This window comes from Mandrillus leucophaeus, unplaced genomic scaffold, assembly GCF_000951045.1.
Source record: "Mandrillus leucophaeus isolate KB7577 unplaced genomic scaffold, Mleu.le_1.0 Scaffold219, whole genome shotgun sequence".
Classification (NCBI taxonomy): domain Eukaryota; kingdom Metazoa; phylum Chordata; class Mammalia; order Primates; family Cercopithecidae; genus Mandrillus; species Mandrillus leucophaeus.
The window spans coordinates 666,276-682,252 of NW_012102243.1; the positions used below are offsets into that span (position 1 = coordinate 666,276).

Below are 15,977 nucleotides of genomic sequence, written 5' to 3' on the forward strand. Positions count from 1 at the left end.
TTATAATTTTAGTAGAGATGGGGTTTCACCATGTTGGTCAGGCTGGTCTCAAACTCCTGACCTCAGGTGATCCACCCACCTCAGCCTCCCAAAGTGTTGGGATTACAGGCATGAACCACCACGCCTGGCCTGTTATTTCTCTTTCTTTCCTGACTGCTCCAGCGGGGACTTCCAGCGCTGTTTAAACAGAAGTGTCAAGAGGGGGCTTCCTTGCCTTGTTTCTGATCTGAGGTGAAAGCTTTGTGCTTTTCACTGTTAGCTGTGGTTTGTCATTAGGTGTGTTTGGGATTTTTAAATCTTTCTTCACCTCATGATCATGAAAATATTCTCCAACGACATCCTCTAAATGCATTTCTCGTTTCCCACCTTTCACGTTTCCACCTAACCTCCATCTGAGATGGACTCTGTGGAGCGGGAGGTGGAGTTTAAGGTTTTCTTCTCTGAGGGGATCCAGCTGTCTGTGCATCGCTTATTGAAACATCCTTCCCTTCCCCACTGCCCGGCGCAGCCACCACCGTCGTGGCAGGGGCAGAACAGGAAAGCAGCAGCCGGACTAGACACTCCAACAACAGTGTGGCACGGGCCGCCCAGGGGTGCCCACGGCCCAGCCCCGGTGCCTGTGAGCCTGTGACGTCGCATGGTCCTGGGGCTTTGCAGATACGATTCCAGACTTGAGGTGGGAGACGATCCTGCGGATATGGGAGGGCCCAGGTGATGACAAAGCCCTCACATGAGAGAAGCAGGAAGGCCAGAGAAAGAGCTTGGGGGCTGCGCTGCCGATGGTGAGGATGGAGAGCGTGGCCAGGAGCCAGGAACGGATTCTCCCCGGGAGCCTCCAGGAAGAGGGTGGCCGGGCTGGTGCGCCATTGTGAGCCGGTGAACCCCATTCGGACCTCCAATTCCCAGAACCATCAGACAGGAAGCGGTGCCACGTTTAGCCCCCGTTTTGTAGTAATTGGTTAACGGCAGCCACAGAAACTAACAGAACCCTCACCACAGAGTAACTGAAAATCAGGCTGCCGGTGATCTAAGTCTTTTTGAAATGCATTACCCAGCGGCCACAAAAGGAAGAGATAGGCTGAGCCTTGAGTGTCCTCAGCCGCGAACCGCTGAGTCTGGGGCGCCGCCAGGTGTGGCCGCACCGCGTGGTAAAACGCTAAGGGCACCACCAGAGAGCTGGTGTGCAAACTCCCAAAGAATAGAGAAGGAAGAATGAATGAGGAAGACAAATGGGCCAGTTACCTCAATCAAGGCATCCAACAGCCAGTAATGGAGAAACACGTAGAAAACCAGGACAAATAAAAATAAAACAGTAAGATGGTAGAAGTTGGCCAATTTATGTTGTATATCAGAAAAAGTAAATTGGCCAACCCTGCTAACGAGACGACGGGAGATAAGAGGATGCAGCTGCATGCCCTTTGCAGGAACACACCCATCGCAAGTGACCCCCACGTGATAAACCAAGAGAAGCGAAAATGAGTAAATATTTAAGAGTAACCCTGAGGGCTGGTGTCTGACTCTCAAGGGAAACAGACTTCAGAACCAGGCATTATTAGGGACATGGACACCATGAGAATCAAAGGTCCACCTCCTCAGAGACATGAAATAGCCTCCAAATACAAGAAGCAATAAAAAGTAGAAACTGCGGGGTGTGGCCGTTGACCAGCCCCGACGCTGGGAGATCTTACCGTGCCTGGATTACTGACAGGTCTGACAGACAAAGCAAAAAGAGGGGATTCGGGGTGACGTAATTAACAATCTTGGCTTAATAGAGACATGGAACTCTGTGCCTCAAAAGTGGCGATTTGCAATCTTTTCAACTACGCTGGGAATAATCACAAAATTGAGAAGCAGATCCTACCGTGTCTCAGACGCCAGCAGATGGCCCACACCTGAGGCCAGTGTGAGGAGGGCGGAAAGCAGTTCTCCAAGGCAGACTTTTTTCCATTCTCGCACACTTGAAAATTCAAGACCACACTTCTAAATATCTCATGGGACTCAGAAGAAATGAAATGATCATGGAAATGTTAAAAACTAGCGAGATGTTGCTAAACATAACTTAGAAGGTGTTGCAACTGTAAATGTCAATGTTAGAACAGGAAAAGCACCAGGATTCAGAAGCTCAGCACCTGATTTAAGAAGTCAGAGTTGGCCAGGTGCGGTGGCTCACGCCTGTAATCCCAACACTTTGGGAGGCCGAGGTGGGTGGATCACGAGGTCCGGAGATCGAGACCATCCTGGCTAACACAGTGAAACCCCATCTCTACTAAAATACAAAAAATTAGCCAGGCATGGTGGTGGGCGCCTGTAGTCCCAGCTACTCAGGAGGCTGAGGCAGGAGAATGACGTGAACCCGGGAGGTGGAGCTTTGCAGTGAGCCGAGATGGTGCCGCTCACTCCAGCCTGGGCGACAGAGCGAGACTCCATCTCAAAAAAAAAGAAGTCAGAGCAAGGAGGCAGAATAATCTCAGGGTGAGCAGAGGAGCACGTGCAGAAAGATGACGCCGAGGAAACATCTCCGATGCCACGGAGAAGGGCAGCCAAGAAAGCCGGAAACGGAAGGAGACACAGCCCTGATGGTGCACCAGAGGCGACCAGAGAACGTGGGAGTCTCCAAGCAACTTTGAACCAATGTAGCAAAACCCCTGGGCAGCAAGGACGAAATACTAGGAGAAAACACTTTGAGATGCCAGGAAGAAAGCAAACCTGAATAGTCTCATAACCAATAAAAAAGCACATCAATGGATTTAAGTCTGCCCACAAAAAAATATCCTTTTCTCCATGTTTCCACTGAATTCTGCCAGACTGTCAAGAAACAATCATGTCAGCATTAGATAAATCTCCCCAGTATCAGAAAAAGTAGACAGCTCCTCCCATCCTTCCCTAGGCCAGCCTAACTCCTCCCAGATGCTCCAGAATGGCACAAAAAATGCATAAAAAGATAAGCTGTCATCACTCAGTTTAGCCTTTTCTCTCCCCTTCTTCCCACTTCCTGATGGGGTCTCGCTCTGTCACCCAGGCTGGAGTGCGGTGACACAATCACAGCTCACTGCAGCCTCCACCTCCCGAATAGCCTGGATTACAGATGCAGGACGCCATTCCCGGCTAGGTGTTTTTTAGAAACAGGAGCTAACTCTGTTGCCCAGGTTGGTCTCGAACTCCTGGGCTCAAGCGATCCTCCCATCTCGGCCTCCCAAAACACTGGGATTACAGGCGTGAGACACTGTGCCCGGCCCCAGTTTAACCTTAAAACGCTACAGGTGTCCTAGAAGAACAGTCGTGTGAGCATTTCAGTCAGCGCAGGGTGAAAGCATTTGATAAAACGCACACATTTACTTTGTGAGCCAGGAACCGAACGCAATGCCCCATCCTGATAAGTCGATCAAAAGCTAGAGAGAGCCTCCTTAATGGGGGCTCCCTTAGAAGCAGCCTCTCTGAAGGGGGTGAAGCAGTGAGCCCCATCCGTGCGTCCATTCTGCTGTCTGCTGGAGGCCCCAACATAGGCACACAGAGAGGAAAGGAAAGACGGGGCACAAACAGGAGGGAAGTGACCATCCTTCCCAGGCACACGGCTGTCTATGCAGAGCCTGCAAAAGAAAGTGTTCGTGTAGACAGGGGCCGGTTGTAAATCCCTGTACAGAAGGCCCTGGAACCGGTGAGGGGCCCAGGCACGGCAGGCACACTGGTGAGTGCCCAGTGGGGTGTGTGAATGGCAGCCAGGTGGGCCTTGGAGCCTTTCGAGAGTGGTTCTTCCTTGAGGGCTTTCCCCAATCCCGTGAACCTTTGCATTTCAGAAGTTATTGCCTTGTCAACTTCACAAAAATTAAAATTGCTTGTTTTCACAACTTGTGTTTTTTCATTGAAGTGAAATTTGCATAACATGAAATTAACCGACAGTGTGGCCGGGCGGCTGCCTCGAGCTGCTGCCAAACATCCCCGCCTCTTTCTTGTCTTCAACAGAAGGTGGCGTGAAAAAGGAGGGGAGAAGCAGAGACCCCAAAAAGAGAAGCCTAGTGAAGAAGGGCAGGAAGGTAGGTGGGGGTCTGTGGTGGGGGATCGGGCTGGTGGGCACAGCTGGAGGTCGGGCTCGGGCCCCTGCACCTGGCGTGACCTGCTCTGTGGGCACAGCTGGAGGTCGGGCTCGGGCCCCTGCACCTGGCGTGACCTGCTCTGTGGGCACAGCTGGCGGTCGGCTCGGGCCCCTGCACCTGGCGTGACCCTGCTCTGTGGTTGCAGGGCAGCGTCCCCCGGACCATCCCCGCTGACTGCATCACAGTCGACTCCGACAACTTCAAGTGTATCCTTTGATGAGCCCCAGTGGGGGGACCGAGACCCCACCCTGTGCTCCCATTTCTCCTTGACCAGGACCCAGTCATCGTGGACCCATACGAGGAGGCCCAGGGCCCAGGTGGGTGCTGCACAGGGCTCCCTGTTCAGGCACACGCCAACCTCGGGCCTCCTGCCGCCCTGCAGTTGTGGACAGCAGCTGGTGCCCCACTCCTCGAGGCTCCAAAATCTGCATATGTGCTTGCCCTGTGTTGGCTTTAAATATTTTAATTTGTTGGGGTTTTCTCTCTGGCTGGCCTGGTTCTACCATCACCCCACAGGGCATGGCAGGGCACTGACACATCCACCTGCATTCACCGTGACCCCTCCCCAGGGCCCCGGCCCTGCACACGTGTGTCTGATGAAGTACCGTGGTCTGTATCCACCCCGTTCTCCTTGCAGAAATGCTGACTCCTGTCTCCGTCACCCAAGACATTTTGGAAAGATTCCAAGACACATTCACTTCGCGATGGGTGGGACATCTGGGAAGCAAGCACTTTCCCAGGTTCGGATCTGGGCTCCCAGGAGTCGTTTACAGTGTGGCAGGTCTCGAGGGTCCAGCGGGGAGCCACTGCCCCCCACTCCCAGCTCCCTGGGTCTGCCCCGCAAGTCCCACCAGGTACAGCAGGCGATGCTGAGACAGACCCAGCTCCTTGAGTCCTCACAGAGACTGGGCAAGGGGCACTGTCCCCACTTTACAGATGGCAACCTGGGGCCCCCAGGGTCACCGATAGCACGTGGTCCAGCAGCAGGGGCTGCCTCTTCACCACCAGCACTGCAGCCCCTCCAGAGACCACTCACAGACTCTGCCCCCCAGATGCCCTCGGGGTTCTGTGGTCCAGAGGTGTCCACAAGCAGCCAGCAAGGAACCAGAGCAACCAGGGAGAGCCACGGGTGGGAGGGGTCGCTCTATGTCACAGGCTGCATGCCAGGGGCGAGGCTGCAGGGGCAGGTGTGTGCAGGGGCAGGTGTGTGCAGGGGGGGGCGCTGCAGGGGCAGGGCTGCGGTCCTGTATGGAAGGAGGGAACCCGGGTTTGGCCACTGTCTCCCTGGAGTACTGGGGGTGCCTTGACCTCCACGTGCTGGGCCATTGGGAAAGCCCCCACACTTCCCGCAGCCAGCCCTGCCCGGGGAGGGTGTTCATTCCAGCACAGAAGTCAGTGCTCGTGGGGGGTCCCCTTGACTAGGCTCTGACGGAACCCCTGTGATCGGAGCACAGAGGAGGGAGGCGTGGGCATTGGGAACAAGAAAGTTAGTTCAGCTGAACGCACAAGTGGGACAGGCGTGGACCACACAGGATGTGGCCTGCTTTAAGAACCCACGGTGGGGTCTGGCGTAGGTGCCTGGGCACTGTTGACCCGTGCTCTCCTCTCTCTGCAGCCAGGCCCAGTGGGAGCAGGCCCTGGGCAGCTGCAACGGCTTCTTCTTCTATGGGATGGAGAGCTTCCTGTCCCATATATTAGTGGAGAGATTGGTCGCCATGAACTTGCAAGGTGAGAGGGGTCCTCTTGGCACCCCTTCCCCCGGGGGCACAGCACAAATCCGCCTGAGGACAAAGCAGGGCCACTGTAACCTGCTGGTGCTGCCCCCACCCTCTGTGGCCGCAGGCCCCTCCTGACCCCACCCTCTGTGGCCGCAGCCCCCACCTGCCCCCCACCCTCTGTGGCCGCAGCCCCCACCTGCCCCCCACCCTCTGTGGCCGCAGCCCCCACCTGCACCCCAACCCTCTGTGGCCGCAGCCCCCTCCTGCCCCCACCCTCTGCGGCCGCAGCCCCTCCTGTCTGCAGGTGGACGACCTCTGCTCCCCCTGCTCCCCCTGCCTGGCCCACACAGACGTGGAAGCCACAGGAGCTTCTGGCCTTCCCGTCCTTCATTTCTGAGTGCCCCCACTCCGCCCAGCGCGGCTTTTCAGACCTGGCAGGCCAGGAGTCAGTGCCGGGCCCAGGAGCCCAGGAAGGCTGGGGTGGGCAATTCAGGACCTCACTGGTCACAGCCCCTCCCTCAGGGCCCCGCTAGTCTAATCACAGGCACTTGGGACCTTGCCTTCCCCTTCACTGTCCACCAGCCGTGGAGGGGCTGCCAGGTGTGGTCCTGCCGTGCCCGGCACAGTGACACCCCAGCCAGCTGCAGCACAAGGGGGCTTTTGGCAGGAGGTGGGGATGGCACAGCAGGCTGGGGGCATGGCATGAGCAGAGCACATGCGTGGGGGCACATCACCCCGTCACACGCCACGGCCCGAGGGTGGTGCTGATGGAGACAGGAGGCGTGGCCACTCCACACTGCAGGCTGAGCGGTCAGGAGACAGGCGTGGCTCAGCCCTGTGCCAAGGCCACCACTCAGACTCAGCTCCTGTGGCTGCAGCCCCACCGGGATGCCCCCTCTGGATGCCACCTCTGCGGGGCCGGCCCACTCGCTGTGACTTTCTCTGGTGGGGTTGCTGATGACCCCACTGTGCGGGGTTGACGGGAGCCCTTCAGGGACCCGGGAGGCGCTGTGCCCCCCATGAGGTATGTGGGCCCCGTTGATGGAGCAGAGCAGGTGTGTGGACACTTGTCCCGTGGCACCTGGCACCTGGGGCCTGCACTTGGGTGGGGCCAAGCAGGACCCCCACTCTGCTCTGCAAGCCTGGGCCTTGGCCTCAGAGGTGCCAGAGCCCATCCTAGGTGGAGTTAGAAACGGGCGTCTTTGAAAGTTTAACTCCAAGCGAGGCAGTGAGTGAAGCAGAAGAGGCCTCGCCAGGGCTCCCCCGACTCCCCCGCAGCCTCGGCCTCGCGCAGCTGGGGGTCCTTTCAGCAGGAACAGCCAGGCTGCCAGTGGAAGTGGGCAGCCATCCCCTGGCACCCACAGGGCTCGCAGCAGGCACGCCCAGGGTTGCACTGGCCCCCGGTCCCTGCTTCCATGGAGGCCCCAGCCCAGGGTGACCAACCCATCCCAAGTGCCCAGGACTCCCCTGCATCCCAGGAGCCTCCCATGTCTCCACCACACAGGGACACGTGGCCCCTCACATTGGCCCCCAGTCAGTGCTGCCCCCCAGCCGCCCGTCCCTCCGTCCTTGGGGAGGGCTCCACCTCATACACCTCATTCCTGTGGGGTGCCAGGGTGTCCAGGCATGGTGCGGGCGCCGAGGAAGCTGGGGGGCCCAGGTGGGCTTCCCACACTTCCTGTTGCCCAGCACAGTCACCTGGAGGAGGCTGTGAAGGGCCTGGGCTCCTGAGGCTGGCCAGGTCCACTGTGGCCAGGGGGTCCCTGCAAAGAACGTGACAATGATGAGGTCAGAGCCTGGAAGTGAGTGGCCAGTGTGCCATGCCCTATCGCGCCCTGGGGGTGCAGGCCCCACTCGCCCACACCCCCACCCCCGCTCCCCGTGTCGGGCCAAGGCTGCTGAGCCGCCCTTCCCACCCTTCCCATCCCGGCAGAGTGCCAGGTGGCGGTCCTGCTGGACCTGGCGCGGTCCTACCAGAGCTTGAGGCGGCACATGGAGACCGTGGAGCACAGGAGGTGCCTGGCTGCTCGGAGTGGGTGGGCGGGGGTGCTGAGGATGGAGAGGTCAGATGAGCGTGGGACCCACGAGGGAGCAGGGGCCTGCGGGGGCGGGTTTCAAGAACGGTGAGAGCTGTCGGGGCGCACATGCGTTCCAGCAATTGGTGAGGTGTGCATGGGGAGGGGGCGACTCGGCTGGGCCCTTGGCGCCAGCCCACGGGAGCCGGGTCTCCACAGCGCCTCCCAGCTGTCCCTGGAGGAGCCCGTCGAGGCGGCCATCCTGCTGAGCCTGGTGGGTGTCAAGAGCATCCTGGCAAACCAGTGGCCGACGCTGCTGCAGGACAACGCGCTGCGGGCCAGCGTCCTGTGGGAAAGTGCGTGGGCCCCGGGCACCCGGGCCTGTCCCGTGCCCCTTCAGCAAGGCTGCCAGGTGTCCATGCCTGCCTGAGGGGATGCTTCTCTCCCAGATCTGTTGGCCGTCGGGAAGCCGGTTGGAGAAACGGTGCGCCTCCTTCAGAAGATGACTGGCGAAGAGGCCGTGAACCAAGGTAGGGGAGGGGCGGCCTGCACCCCACAGCCTTCAGCACCCTCTGCAGCCGCTGCCCGTGGGGCACGTGCACCCCACAGCCCTGCGGGGACAGGTGTCTCCGCTTCTCCGTGGGGAACTGGGACTCCCGACGTTAACTAGGAGCCGGAAAGGGGGAGGGCTTGTTCTTGCCTGGAAGTTGCCGGCGTCTCTGCACTGCCCAGCCTCCCACGGTGGCAGCGACGGCCTCGGCAGCGACGGCCCACAACGCCACGTGGCTCCAGAGCCCAGGCACCCCCTCGGCAGCGACGGCCCACAACGCCACGTGGCTCCAGAGCCCAGAGGGAGAGGCTCGCGCTCATCAGACACAGCTGATTCCTCGCTGACAGCTCCAGTCACACAATCCCCTCGAGCCCAGGGCTCTCTGGGAACCGGTGGGAAATCCAGGAGGCAGCTGTGCCTGGCCCCTCCCCAAGCAAGGACTCGCAGGGGCCAACAGCCTGCACCACAGTGGCCGACGGCCCCGGATATGGCCAGGAGTCCCAGCCCAGGAAGAGGCCTCCCGGAAGAGGAATGCGTGGGTTGAGGGGTGTGTCCCGTTGGCCCCCTGGAGAGCAGGCTGCCTGTCACATGGCACCCAGCGCCCGTCTGTCTCTCAGCCTCACAGGGCAAAAGTCGGGAAGGGGCACGGGACATGGTCTGTTCTCAAACATGGACAGGTGGAACCCCACCCAGCCATCCTTCAGAGTCAGCCAAACCCTCCAGCCACGGTGAGGCAGGAGTAGCCACAGAGGAGCTTTCCGGGACCCTGAGTTGAGGCGCCCAGCAGTGCACGGAAGGGGTGGTCTGCCCTGACTAAGAAGGCTTCCCACAAGGCCTTCAGTATCCACCGCTCACCAGGAGTTTATCGTGTAAAGAGCACGTGGTCCACGGTCCGGGGATGCCGGACCCAAGGATCCCTGCTTGTCGGGGGAGGGAGGGAGCGAGGGGCAGGAGGAAGGCGGACGGAACCCACACTCATCCCTGCAAACGCAGAGCAGGGCGCAGACACGGATGCCGCAGACACGGATGCCGCGGTGGTGTGGCTGGTGTGAGGCCCACACGGTGCTCTGCAGGGGAATCGGGGAAGGGCAGAGCCAGGCCGGCTGTTCAGCTGCTGCTGCTCAGTGGTGACCTGCAAGTTCTGGTCCCTGCAATGCAGGCATGAGCCGGGGTGACTGACACTGTTCAAAAGGGGCAGAGGACGCTGCTCCCTGCAAGGCAACCCTAAGGCCGCAGCCACACCCTAGATGGGTGCCCCCCGAGCAGAGCAGCTCGCCTGGCCGAGGGGTAGTGGGGGGGGCATTGGGCTTCGGGTTAGGAGGTCCAGTCCTGGTGCCATCACCCGGCTGTGCGGGCCTGGACACCTCGGTGCGGGAGGGGTGCGGGTGGTGGGGGCACCTGGGAGGCCTGGCAAATGGCAGTGTGTTCCCCACAGCGCCCTCAGTCGGAGTAGCCGCTGCTCCCCGCGCCTGTGCCTTGGCCCTCACCGGGCTGGACGTCCTGCGGGGCCTCAGGGTTCACAGCTCCTGCCCCTTTCTCCACAGACGAGGCTTCTCAGACCTTGAAGGACAAGCTGCCGCTGCTCCAGAGCGCCGAGCTCCTTCCCACCACGCTCAACTTGGTCCTGTACGGGCTGCCGCACCACGCCATTGGCTAGCACAAGCCTGGACCTGCCTCCCGTCAGCTGCTGTGGCCCTAGCACCTGCCTCTGCCCTTGGCTCTGCCCCTCTGCCAACCCATCCCCACCTCCTGGCTCCCATCCCCAGCTCCCAGCTCTCTCTCCCCTTCCTGGGCCTCTCCCCAGCCCTCGGTGCAGCCTCAGCCAGAGATCCTTCCCCAGTGACTTCCGGCAAAACCGCCTTTCCCTGGGGTGAGGCACCCCCGGCAGGGCCTCCAGGTGCCCGGTGCACGGCTCAGAGCCCCAGCAGACAGAGCCTCTCAGCGCTGCACCGGGCACTAGTGCTGAGTTGCTCAGACCAGAAGCGCTGTTTGGACTGTGAGCCTGTTTGTGATCTGAGTGTTTCAGTGAACAACAAAAGCCAGTCTGTGTGTGGTGTCTGTGACTTGAGGCTCCGGGTGGGGGGCTCCTGGCCCAGCACCTTCTGGGACGCTGGCCCGCGAGAAATGCGCCCCCTGAACCCAGCAGCTTTCCAGCGTGGAGGTGGGGGTGGGGCTCACTCCAGCCCAGGCCACGTCCCCTGCACATGTGCAGGGCCCCTCAGAAGGAACCTTCCAGAACAAAGAGGCTCGTGGCGGGGCGGAGGGTCTGTGCCAGCGAGCACCATGCAGAGCTTCTCGTGAGGAGATGCTTTTCTTCCGTGCACACTCCTGGTGGCTGCGGCGTCCAGGGGCTCCTGGGGGAGAAAGGTGCCTCCAGATGGCCTTTCTGAGCTTCTGGGTCTGTCTCTCCCACCTCAGCCAGATGGGTGGGGGCTGGGGGTCCACGGGAGGACCATGGGGCCTGCAGAGCCTTCTGGGGACTCGCCCTCCGGCCACACACATGGGCTCTGGCCAAGAAGAGGGGAAGGCCCAGGACAGCCCTGAAGGGCCAGAGTGCGAGCCTCGCGTGTTCCCGCCGGCGCTCATGCCTGCCCTCTGCATGGAGCTGTTTCTTCAGCCTGGGACCTGAAAGGTGAAGGCAGAGGGGCAGCCCCCTCCCGCCGTGGGCAACAGGAGCTCAGTGCGGGAGCCACGTGAGGCCAAGGCTGCCTGTGCAACCGCAGAATCTCCTCCATGTCTGATGGGGCAGCAGGGGCAACGTGCCGTGAGGGAGGGAAGGGTCTGCTGAAGGCGTTCCTGCCCACACTGCGCCCGTGGAGCCCACGCGCCCAGCTGGGCACCCATCCAACTGCTGCGGGGCACTGACACCAGGCCAAAGAGAGCCCAGACAGCTGGGTCAGGACAGGTGGCCCCAAAATTGTCCAAAATAGGTCTATGGGCCAGGTACAGTGGCCCACGCCTGTAACCCCAGCACTTTGGGAAGCTGAGGCAGGTGGATCACAAGGTCAATACATCAAGACCATCCTGGTCAACATGGTGAAACCCTGTCTCTACTAAAAATACAAAAATTAGCTGGGCGTGGTGGTGCTCACCTGTAGTCCCAGCTACTCGGGAGGCTGAGGCAAGAGAATCACTTGAACCCAGGAGGCGGAGCTTGCAGTGGGCCGAGATCGCACCACTGCACTCCAGCCTGGGCGACAGAGCAAGACTCCGTCTCAAATTTTAAAAAAAAGAAAAAAAAAAAGGTCTACGTACCTATTCCTATAGCTGGAATTTAAAAAACAATAAGGATAACATCAAATGCTGTGAGGACACCAGGAAATGGGCTCTCACACATTGTGGTGCAGCGTCTTTGGAAAACAGTTTACCTGATTCTTGTCAAGCCAAAACTCAGCAACTGCACTGTTAGGCGTTTAGCCCAGAGGGCGGGAAATACACTTTCACACAAATGCACACACGCGTGTTCATAGCAACCCTGTGTCCGTCCACAAGCAAACGGTCAAACCCTGCTCTGTCCACTCGGGGTTAACACTGCCTGGCAACAGAAGCAAAGGAATGGTGGCTCCGGCCCGGACAGACCTCCAGGACTTGGGCTGAGGACAAAGCCAGCCTCAGAAGCTTCACCCACGGCAGGGTGCGGCTTGCAGAGTGTCTCAAAGCGGCCGAGCTCTAGCACTGCACAGTGAGTGCGCCTGGCACGGGGGCCGGCGGCTGACACACCAGTTGTGTGTCTTGATTGTGACAGCAATGCCCGTCGCTGCCTGAGGAAGGAACGCCTGTACAAGTGGTGAAAACAGACCACAGCACCCGCAGTTCACCGAGAGCGTGAACCAGTCTCACGTCCCGGCTTTGCCGCCTGCTGCAGCTGTGCCGTGTCACCGCTGGGGAAGCCGGGAGCGGACATGCGGCGCCATGCCCGTTGTTGCAACTCCCTGTGAATCTATCATTAATTTGACATAAAAATTTTAAATGCACATCTTTGATAATATTGAAAGGTTATGTGTGATTTCCCTTTTTTGTTTGATTTTTCTTTTTTCAAATATATACACATACTTGTTTCAGTTTAGGAAAAAAAAAAAAAAAGCTAACTAATGACCAGGAAATAAATTCAAATCAGAGCTGCGCTGGAAATATGGGTTCCCTTCTATGGAGCTGCTGGCGCCCACCCAAACAACAAGAATAAAAGCTTCTGGAAATATTTCATCCGTGCAGTACCACATTTTTTACCCTGCGCTGTGTCCACGCATGTGAGAAATATTAAACAGTGAGTGCTGTTCCATGCATCACAGGCTTTAAAATAACTTTCTGAATTATGTCCCGGCAACATAACAAATCACGTTATCAATTAGCTTCCATAACAGAAGTGGCATTCTGTAATATATTCAAGCATAAAAAAATTGCATCGGTGAAATTTATGTAACCCTAAAAACTATAAGGCCAGAGCAGAAGGCTTGGAATTTATTGGAGATGATGGGGGACGGAGGGTGGTCTCGCGGTGTCAGCCCTCAGCCTGCAGGCCCTGAGCACACCGCAGAAACCACGCGGACTGTGGGGGCCGGGACTTCCAGGAGATGCGAAACCAGCCGGCAGGCCCCCAGCCCAGGCCTCCCTTGGGATGGGGGAGGCAGGGACCCTCCTGCACTGCTGTCCCCACTCGGGCAGTGACCGGGTGAGCACAGGCCCCAGGCCACACGCTCGGCAGCCCCATCTTCTCCCTGGAAAGCAGCTGGAAACCTGGCCCGGGCCTTCGGGAGAGCACGAGGTGAGGCTCACTGTGCCCAGGCTGGGGGCTGCCCCCCCAACTTCCTGACTGCGTGCTGGGCGAGGTGACTTCCCTCCAGCCCTGGTGATTCCCTCCCACGAGGCCTCGTCCTGCTTGGGTCCCAGGTGGGTGGAGGGCACCCCCAGTAAGCCGCCCAATTTGGTGCCCTCAGTTCTTCCACCCTCTAAAAACGTCCATTTATTAGTTTACAGATTGAAAATGTTTACACATTTAGAACGAGGGTTTTTAGGAAGCGCTCCCTCGTAGCCCGCACCCAAAGCCACACCAGACGGCAATGTTAAGGGGTCCTTTCTGTCTCCCGTCAGCCTCCGTTCCTGCACAGTGAAGCTTGTGCTGCGTCTCCAGTACCTTTCCCGGCTTCCCCACTTGGAAATGGTCAAGTCCGAGTCCTCGTTTAAAGCCCCCCTTACCCTGCGACAAGCACCTGGCAAGGAACCTCTAAAGGAGTGTAAGTCCCGGCAGCCCGGTCTCTGGAACGCAGCCTCAGCCCCTCACTGCACCGGCGGAGGGGGCCTCTCTGGACAGGGTGGGGCGACAGGGCCCCATCAGGTCTGGGCCACAGCAGAGTGGGCTGGGGGGCCTGGGCACAGCTGGTGCTCCCCGTCCCATACCCACTGGGGTCACACACGTGTAGCTTGGAAGGTGGGTCCCCGAAGTTCCCACCCAAAAGGCCGAGGGAAGGCCAAAAGGTGTGGCCAGCACCCTGCAGTCGTTCCTCTTTTAATCCCCAGGTGCACCTGCCGCCCCCTGACCCCTACCCCACCTCCGCCTCTCCCTGCTTTGGCAGCCTCAGGCCCTCCCCTGCAGCCTGGGGGCCTGTCCTGGTGCCCTTGGGTTCCTGGAGCTCCCGGTTTGTCCCCTGAGCCACGCCCTGGCCGTCCTCCCCGGAAACACGGGCTCTGGGCCGCAGCTTACAGGCACAGCCAAGAGGCCTTTCAGACGGATTTGGATGAAGGAATTAGGCGGGTTAATAAAACTAAAATGTTCACAGATGCTTGTATATAAATTTCTATTAAGTTGCCTCATCCAACACTGGTCTCTAATAGTTTAATTTCTGTGTTAAATAATTAAAACTCTATCTTCAATTGCTGTGAACAATTGTTTTCCTTAATGATCTTCCCAGAGGAGCCAGTAATTTTATATCTTGTAAAAATGATTAAATGGCATCATTATCCCATATCTCTGAAATATAACTCAGCAACTCCAGGAGAGGCCATTTGTATTCAATTAACGCTCCCTCGTGCGAGACGTGGTGTCACCTCACGCCAGCCTCACCCGGCTGTCCTCTTTTATGATGACGATGATGAAGATGGAAACAACCAGTTTAATTATCCCATTTCCAACACAGAAATCAATTTCCAATACGTCTTCACCCGTAAAAAAAAAAGGCAGCCGTGGTTCCTGGGAAGGGCAGGAGGAGCGAGAGTCCTGCGAGGGGACAGCGCTGTGGGGACAGGGCCGTGGAGACCCGGCCAAGGGGGTGGACCTGAGGCTCTGGGGTCGGTCAGCTGCTCATCCCCCTCCCAGCCCCCTTCCCACGTGCAGGGCTGGGCCCTGGGAGCTCCCTGCCCCTCCTTGCTGAGCTCAGGGCTCTGCACCCTCAGAGGGGCCTGGGCCCCCCACCTCTGTCCTGTTCCCAGGGGTTACCCTCCCCTGCCCCTCTGGGGCGTGGGTTCCTGGGATGCTCCCGCTTGCTGGGCCGACATGCTGACCCCCATCGGCCCGTCCTGCTGTCCTGGAGTGGCTTTAGCGTGGCGCAGAGCCACTCCTGCTGTTAGGGTGACTCGAGGGACACGCCTGCCTGGCTACTCATCACTGTGCTAGTGGCCAATATAATCTAATTGTTTGACATTTTTATCACAATTCACTGGGACCGGAGTGAGATGGCTAGACTGACACCCCGTGCAGTCGGCTAATGGCCACACAATTACGGGGAGCTCTTACATGTTCTTATTACGGATTTTAATTCTTTGTGACAAGAGGCAAGAGATGGGTTAAGATAATGGGGACGCGGCTGAACTCCACCTGCTGCCTGCGGCTGGGGCCCACCCAGACCTGCCCATCTTTCTGGCCCTGCCCTGAGTCCAGCCTGGGGGGGGGGTTGGGGTGCTGGAGGGACTTGGGGTGTTCAACATCCCAAGGGGCAGAGACCAGGGAGGGTCCCTACAACCCCTGACCCCAGGAGACCTCGTCTTTGGAAGGAGGCTCTTGAGGCCTAGGCTGGAGGCCCCTGCGGAGCCCGTACCCCACAACCCTGAGGGCAGAAGGCTGGACCCAGGACTGTCCTGGGGGGCCTTTTAAGGGGCTTGAAAAGGATTTTTCTTGGGAATCCCAGCCCCAGAATGCACTGCCACCTTTGAGGAGCTTGGAGACCTCAGCCCCTAAATACTAGCTGACCTACAATGGGGTGAGGCAGCCCCCCACCAATATCAAGCCCTAGGAGAGGGAGAGCCTCAGGGCTTGGGGCCACAGGACTCACTCAGAAGGGAGGGGAGTGGCTCCATCACAAGTAGCTTTGCTCTCTGGGCTGTAGGGGCCGCTCCCCTCCCTTCTCAGCATCACTGAGCCCCAGCCCTGCAGGGACAGGGCCCGAGACTTCCCAGAATCCTGTGCCTCTCCCTGGGCCCCATTCTTGCCGATCGAAGAAATGGGGGTCAGAGAGAACCAGGTCCCTTAGTAACAGACCCCCCATTCCTGGCCAGGTGTGTGGCCAGCTTCCCAGTGTCCCTGAGAAATCTCACGCCTGTAATCCCAGCACTTCGGGAGGCCGAGGCAGGTGGATCACGAGGTCAAGAGATTAAGACCATCCTGGCCAACATG

The 15,977-nt window shown here is 58.8% G+C and overlaps 2 protein-coding genes across 2 annotated transcripts in view; both read left to right on the plus strand.

The window, feature by feature from the left end:
* CFAP46 (cilia and flagella associated protein 46) overlaps positions 1-10,416 on the plus strand; it is a 157,857-nt gene extending 147,441 nt beyond the window's left edge. The window contains 9 exon segments of the mRNA XM_011980848.1: positions 3,961-4,031; positions 4,237-4,297; positions 4,373-4,408; positions 4,729-4,831; positions 5,707-5,819; positions 7,743-7,824; positions 8,274-8,354; positions 9,919-10,357; positions 10,359-10,416. Coding sequence (XP_011836238.1) covers positions 3,961-4,031; positions 4,237-4,297; positions 4,373-4,408; positions 4,729-4,831; positions 5,707-5,819; positions 7,743-7,824; positions 8,274-8,354; positions 9,919-10,357; positions 10,359-10,391 — 1,019 coding nt within the window. The 3' untranslated portion in view covers positions 10,392-10,416.
* A 3,113-nt stretch (positions 10,417-13,529) lies between these two features.
* The window catches only part of NKX6-2 (NK6 homeobox 2), a 10,499-nt gene continuing 8,051 nt past the window's right edge, over positions 13,530-15,977 (plus strand). The window contains exon 1 of the mRNA XM_011980850.1: positions 13,530-13,605. Within this exon, the coding sequence (XP_011836240.1) occupies positions 13,530-13,605 (76 nt within the window). The remainder of the gene's footprint in view (positions 13,606-15,977) is intronic.